The 6,000-nt window shown below is 37.2% G+C and overlaps 1 protein-coding gene across 1 annotated transcript in view; it reads right to left on the bottom strand.

Moving 5' to 3' along the window:
• Positions 1-6,000, bottom strand: part of LOC107103429 (protein kinase C-binding protein NELL1-like) — a gene marked incomplete at its 5' end in the record, with an annotated part of 102,359 nt that overhangs the window by 19,811 nt on the left and 76,548 nt on the right. The window contains one exon of the mRNA XM_015403136.1: positions 4,295-4,394. Within this exon, the coding sequence (XP_015258622.1) occupies positions 4,295-4,394 (100 nt within the window). The remainder of the gene's footprint in view (positions 1-4,294; positions 4,395-6,000) is intronic.

Below are 6,000 nucleotides of genomic sequence, written 5' to 3'. Positions count from 1 at the left end.
GCTGCGCTCCAGACCAGCTGCTCAAAACAAAGCCTACAGCCTCCACTGTGGCTCCCGTCCGCTCCCCTCTGAATCCCTTAGAGATCGTAGAGGGCATGCGGGAGATGATTAAATTCAAAGCAGCAAAACATACGGATCCAGGGTTTCCGCTCATATTACCACAGAATGTTTGGTAATATGAGTACGAAGATTGCATTTAGGACAAGTTTAAAGCAATAACAGGATGACAGAGAGATGAAGGGCTTTGTAATAATCAATTCTGAAGCTGTTAAGGATGCATACAGTAGGCTTCTCTAAATAATGACTCAAGTTCCAATTGGTGGAACTTGGGCCAGAACACATAAATGATAGCTTTGTGTTTTGCCAATAAGGCAACATTAATGCTCCATTATCACCAAATGAAATATGTCTTGTCTTCCTTTAAAAGCAGAACATTTTGGTTTAGACCCTACTTAACAGCTGTGATGCAGTTAGGATAGGAACAGACACATATTAATATGATTTGGCTTTAAGGATGAGTAAATTAATTGCATATGAAAGGACAGATAATGCTGAGTTTAAAGGGATCAAAGAGACAAAATATAAATAGAAAAGAAGAACAAGGTGCTTTCTATCAGCAGACGTGTAGCAATGTTGTATATTTATCAAGGTAGGTCAAGCTCTTGCATTTTTCAGAAATAGCATTGTCTTTTAAAAATGATCAGTACTGGATAAAGTTATTATTACATAACTTAAATAAAAGAAAAGGGGAAACTAAAAAACTGTTTAAAAATGTGATAAAGGCAAGGTGTGAAGATTCAATTCAATTCGAATTTCCTTAAAAAGGAGTCTGACCTCAGTAGGTTTATAAATGCTGACACAGCTCCTACGCTGGAACATGAACTGAGAAACGAGTGGAGAGCGGAACCAACAGTATCAAAATATCTTATGAAAACGTATCAGGAAAAAAGTCAAAAGGGGATGTATTGTATGTAAATATTGAGGAATTAAAGTTACAATTTCAAACTGGTCAGAAACAGCTTGAACAATAGGAGAATGGAGAGGTCCACATTGGTAGATGTAAGAGTAATGTATCTGACAGATGTCACCTATGAATATCACCTGTCTTCCCTTTACTGTTTCGCACACAGTACCAGGGGCACTGGAGAGAAGACAGTTTGGGGGTTTAGAACAGAAGTAACTGTGTTAAATAACAGTCTGGAACTTTGTTAAAGATAGGCTCTGTGTATGCGCCCTGATGCTCTGTCTCTCCGGTTCTTTTCCCTGAAAAGAGATCACTCAGGAAAAACGCTTTAAATAACACTTCATAACTTATATGTATATATTAACCAGGAGACATGACAACAGATTCTGATAGAAATTGTAATTTTACCCAGATCAGAGAAATTGCTTAAAATGTACAGAAGGCGGCTGCTTACCTCTGGGCTCACCTCTGAGGAAGTGGCCCCAATTAACAGTTAAAAGGGAATTTTATACATCTCCATTCTGCCACATCATCTTATTTTACATCATAGACATTCATGGATCCAGCCTTATAAAAATATTACACTTGTTTTTAGCTGAAGGACACCACTGTCATTCGATTTCTAAATCTTTGCCACGTGCGAATGACGATTATAATTTTATATCCAGACAGAGGAACTGTCCTAATTAGATTAAAATAGCAGTTCTGACACGCAACAGGCAGCCAATACCAAGGTGTAATAAACTCACACATCTTCAATGATAATTATCCTAACAATTGTTATAATAACATCTGTTAGAAATATCTGGCCTTTCTATGTTGTAGGCTGAGCTCACATGTGGCATTTCTTATCCAAGGCCCAGCTTTAGGTTTGTTGGATATAAACTAAACTAGATATATTCCATCCAGATTCACACTGCAGGTTGTATAAAATAAGGAGATAACTTGGTTTCCTTTCCAACCTATGTATTAAGTCCATAAGATCAGCAGAAAACTGTCCAGCCGTAGCAGAAGTAAGGATGGGATGGAAACAGCCGACCAACTGTGACCAGTGATTCAATAATGAAGTTAAAATTCAAACATATTATATTTGAATATTTCACAGAAAGTTATGCAGAAATCATGGGAAACAAAAAGTCCCAAGATGAAATATTCATATCTATGAATTCCATGTGCAAGAAATTCAAAAAATTGTTGGATAAAACCCTAATAACAGTAAAGATTATTTAGGTTGGCAATAGACAAGAGCATTTTAAGGAAGGGTAAAGCCTTTTCTTTAGGGTTCTAGAATTTTCTAAGCAATGTGTGATGGCTTTTATCCAAGGGAATGTCAAATCTTAGTATGGATGTTCTTTAATTTTACTCTGGGTTTGCAAGGTTGGAATTAAGATTTAAAAGGCAAGGAAAAGAAAACTACTTCACATCCTGTCAGCACCTGCTTGATTAGAATTAGAGGGTTAAAAGGAGCTGCCATTACAAACGTATTCTAAATGGATGGTTTCAGGTAACATTTTCTTTTGTGATGACGAGATTATAAAAATGTGGGTGAAAGCACTTATTTTGAAAATTCAGCCATTAACATTTACAATTTACATGAGCAAAAAAAAGTAGGAGAGAATAAAACTGTTAGGCAATAGGGTAATCCACATGCTAATGTGTGAATTATGTCCTGCACAATATATTGAATATTTCATAGAAAGTGTGGCTGAGGATCTGTACAAAAGTTGAAATATTAAGGTAGTACTATGAGCATGAATCACCTCATTTTAACCTGGTCAATTAGGATAAACTGATACGACACTGTACGAGACTCTCAGCTGTTCAAGTTATATAACTGATTGGGCCAGATGGAAATATAAGAGGCCATGTAAAGATACTGAACACCAAACTCCCAAGTGATCAAACAATCTACTTTCAAACATCCTACACAACAGCTTCTTTTTTTTTTTTTTTTCTTCTCTAGGACAATTTCACTTAGTCATAGCCTGGTGATCATAATGTTAAGGCAAATACGCTCCAAATTTTTCATAGGATTTGTTTGAATTTTATTATTTTTTTGCATCTGCACTTTTGCAGACCTAAAATGTGCATAAGTTGGATGGAGCAGACAGATGGACTGAAATTTAGTCTGACAGATGAGGAGAGCGACACACAGAGAGACTGATGATTGTGATATCCTGTGCAGATATATCTCATCCTGTCTTCATATTGGTGACAGACAGGTTGCAAATAGCAGTCCTAAGAGTTAAGGCTTCTGAGGAGCCTTAGAAAGAGCTTCTACAACATTGTTCATCAATGAAAATTCCATAGAACTAGAAAAATTAAAAGAAAAAAATATATATATTATTATTATTTTTTCCCAAGTTCTATGAGTGTTCATGTATTGTGATCCAACATAATAATATACCTACAGACAATCCCTTAGGACAGTTCTTGTTCTCTGGTGCAATCCAATATTAAGTCATAAGCAGTTTCACAGATGTAGAATTACCAATTTAAACAAGCCCAAGGATTTCCAAGCTGGAAACAACTACATTTCAGAAGGAATGTAAAGTAGACATGGATTATTATTATTTTTTTTTTTATAATTGTTGATTCTGAGATCACAGAACAGTACGGCAGGAAACCCAGAAGTTATAGGAAGCTAATATTCAATAACAGGTTCTTACCGTACAATCCCTTTGCCATTCCATGAACAGATCGTTTATGGACTCTTTTCCATTCTTTCTTTCACTTCCTTTCATCTACTAACATTTTCTAGCGGTCTTACATATTTTTACTTAGCTCATACCTGTTTTTTGGGGGTCTTTTTTTTATCTTCAATTTAGAATCAGTCTCCTTTATTTCTCTTACATTTCTTGTTGTTTGTTTTTAAAAGCAAACTGTTCAATAACTTGCAATAAAAATATGCTGTTTTTTTTCCACCTTTCTCTGAACATGGCTAGTGTGCTTTATGTTGCCAATCTTCTTCTAGATAAACTTGTTGTTTTTTTCATAATGGCACCTAACAGAACCATAACTGCCAGCCTCATACAGTTTGCTTATTTAATGTATTTACTGACAGACTGGTGCCTATTTACCCTGTAGTAGTTCCCTGCCAAAACAGCAGGGCCCAGGCAAATTGTCATTGCAGGTGCTCTGCAAAAGACAGCCCAATATGCTCTGATAGCTATCCAAACCAAAAAAAAAAAAGGAAGAAAAAGGCTTTCCTAGAAAACAAAATGTCCACCATGATGTTTTCATTATTTATTCTGGAGAGCACCAGTAAACACACACCAAAAGGGGGTAATTTGTGAATTGCTGAAAGAGTGAAGTCAATGGATGCCATACCTCTGCAAACATTGCAGCATCTGCCTTCTGGTAAGATCTGCTCAACGACGGTGCAGTTAATCTCTGGACACGTTTCTGTAACTTTCACCATCAAGCCATTCTGCAAGGACAACACAAAGATAAAAATCACAGAGCTGGAGTCAAAAGCGTGAAGGTCTTTGCAGCAGGTGTTACTTATTTTTAGCAGATATAATGCAACTATATTATCCAATTGGATACAGGGTGTAAACTTGCAACCCAACTGTCATTAAAACACTTCAACAAACAGACAGAACAGGATCCTAAATATGAGTGGCTGAAACTAGCCTCACCAGTGAGGCAGGGTTCTCTCTATGAGGCAGTGTGAGGACCTCAGCCATCCGGGAGGAGCACTCCACAATGAGAGGAATCAGCTGATGTGGTTTTGACATCTGCTCTAATGCCCTCTGGAAACTTTCACCAGAAGGTGTTATAGGCATGTCCCACCAGACAGAGGCCCAGGGGATGGCCCAGGACATGCTAGAGGGATCATGTCTCTCTTCTTGCCTGGGAACACCTCAGGCTCGCCCCAGAGGAGGTATCTAGAAAAAGGAAAGTCTAGGTGTCTTGCTGAGACTGCTGCCCTGCCAACCCATTCTTGACCGAGATCTTGCAGTAGGGTATGCGGACCAGGTAAGTGCCTAGGGCCCCAAACAGAACTGGGGGGCACTGAGGGCTGTACGACATGACAGTAAAACTAAAGAAAATAAACCAATAATGCATGATATAAGCTCACAGTTTGAATTCTCTGAAATGGCCTTTTCTAGAGAGTTTCCCCTGTAGCATCACTGAAGTGGCCAAATGCAATGACCATATAAAATACTGAGGACATTAAAAAGACGGATGTACTATTGTTTCCCCTTGAGTAAAAGCAGGTCCCTTTCAGCTCACTGTCTGCAAAAAAAAAGAAGAAAAAAAATGCCAAGAGCAACAAAGCTGATAAGGGAAATGGAAAATTCTAAGCTTTTAGGCTTTTAAACAAAGGAAACGCTAAAAGGAAGAAGATGATAATTATTTGACTGTACAGTTGTTATTCGACTACCTTCTAGTGTGTGCCTTTGCAATACAACTTGATAAAAGTCTGCTGTTATGTTAACTTGTTGGGCTCAACTAATTAAAGGTAACCCAATGTTAAAAACAGTAGAAGTACAGCGCTGATAATTACTACATACGCTTCATTTGCCCTGTTTACAGAATTTTATCGTGAGATAGAGGACATTAATATTATACTATTAATGTCCTCTATCTCACAATAAAGTTCTGTAAACATAATAAGCCTAAATGCAGCCACACAGCTGCAACTTCTTGGTTTTAACACTGATAAAATTATAAATTTGATCTTCCCTTTTAAAAACGGTGATTAGAGGACTGGCTCTGACTTCAATCAAAGGTAGCATTCTCAGGTATTTAGGAAATATCTGGTAGCTGCATCTGTCCGGGCTGAAGGTTGAAAATGTCTAAAGAAAGTAGGTTTGAAAAAAATTCAAGGTTGTCCACATTTGCTGAATATTTTTGCTTAGGTTTCTTATGCATTTAGGTTTAATACGTCAGTGTTTGCTGTTTCTGTTTTTAACTGTTTACATGTAGTATTCTCCTGATTAAGACTTACTTGACAATAAAATCGTTTTTGATCAGATATTTCCTGAAGGTGTTGATGCTAAGAAATGTTTTAGAATCACATACATATT

This window comes from Cyprinodon variegatus, unplaced genomic scaffold, assembly GCF_000732505.1.
Source record: "Cyprinodon variegatus isolate N-32 unplaced genomic scaffold, C_variegatus-1.0 Scaffold1444, whole genome shotgun sequence".
Taxonomy (NCBI): domain Eukaryota; kingdom Metazoa; phylum Chordata; class Actinopteri; order Cyprinodontiformes; family Cyprinodontidae; genus Cyprinodon; species Cyprinodon variegatus.
The sequence above is the reverse complement of the archived record's forward strand: the minus strand, read 5'-3'. Positions and strand labels throughout refer to the sequence as shown.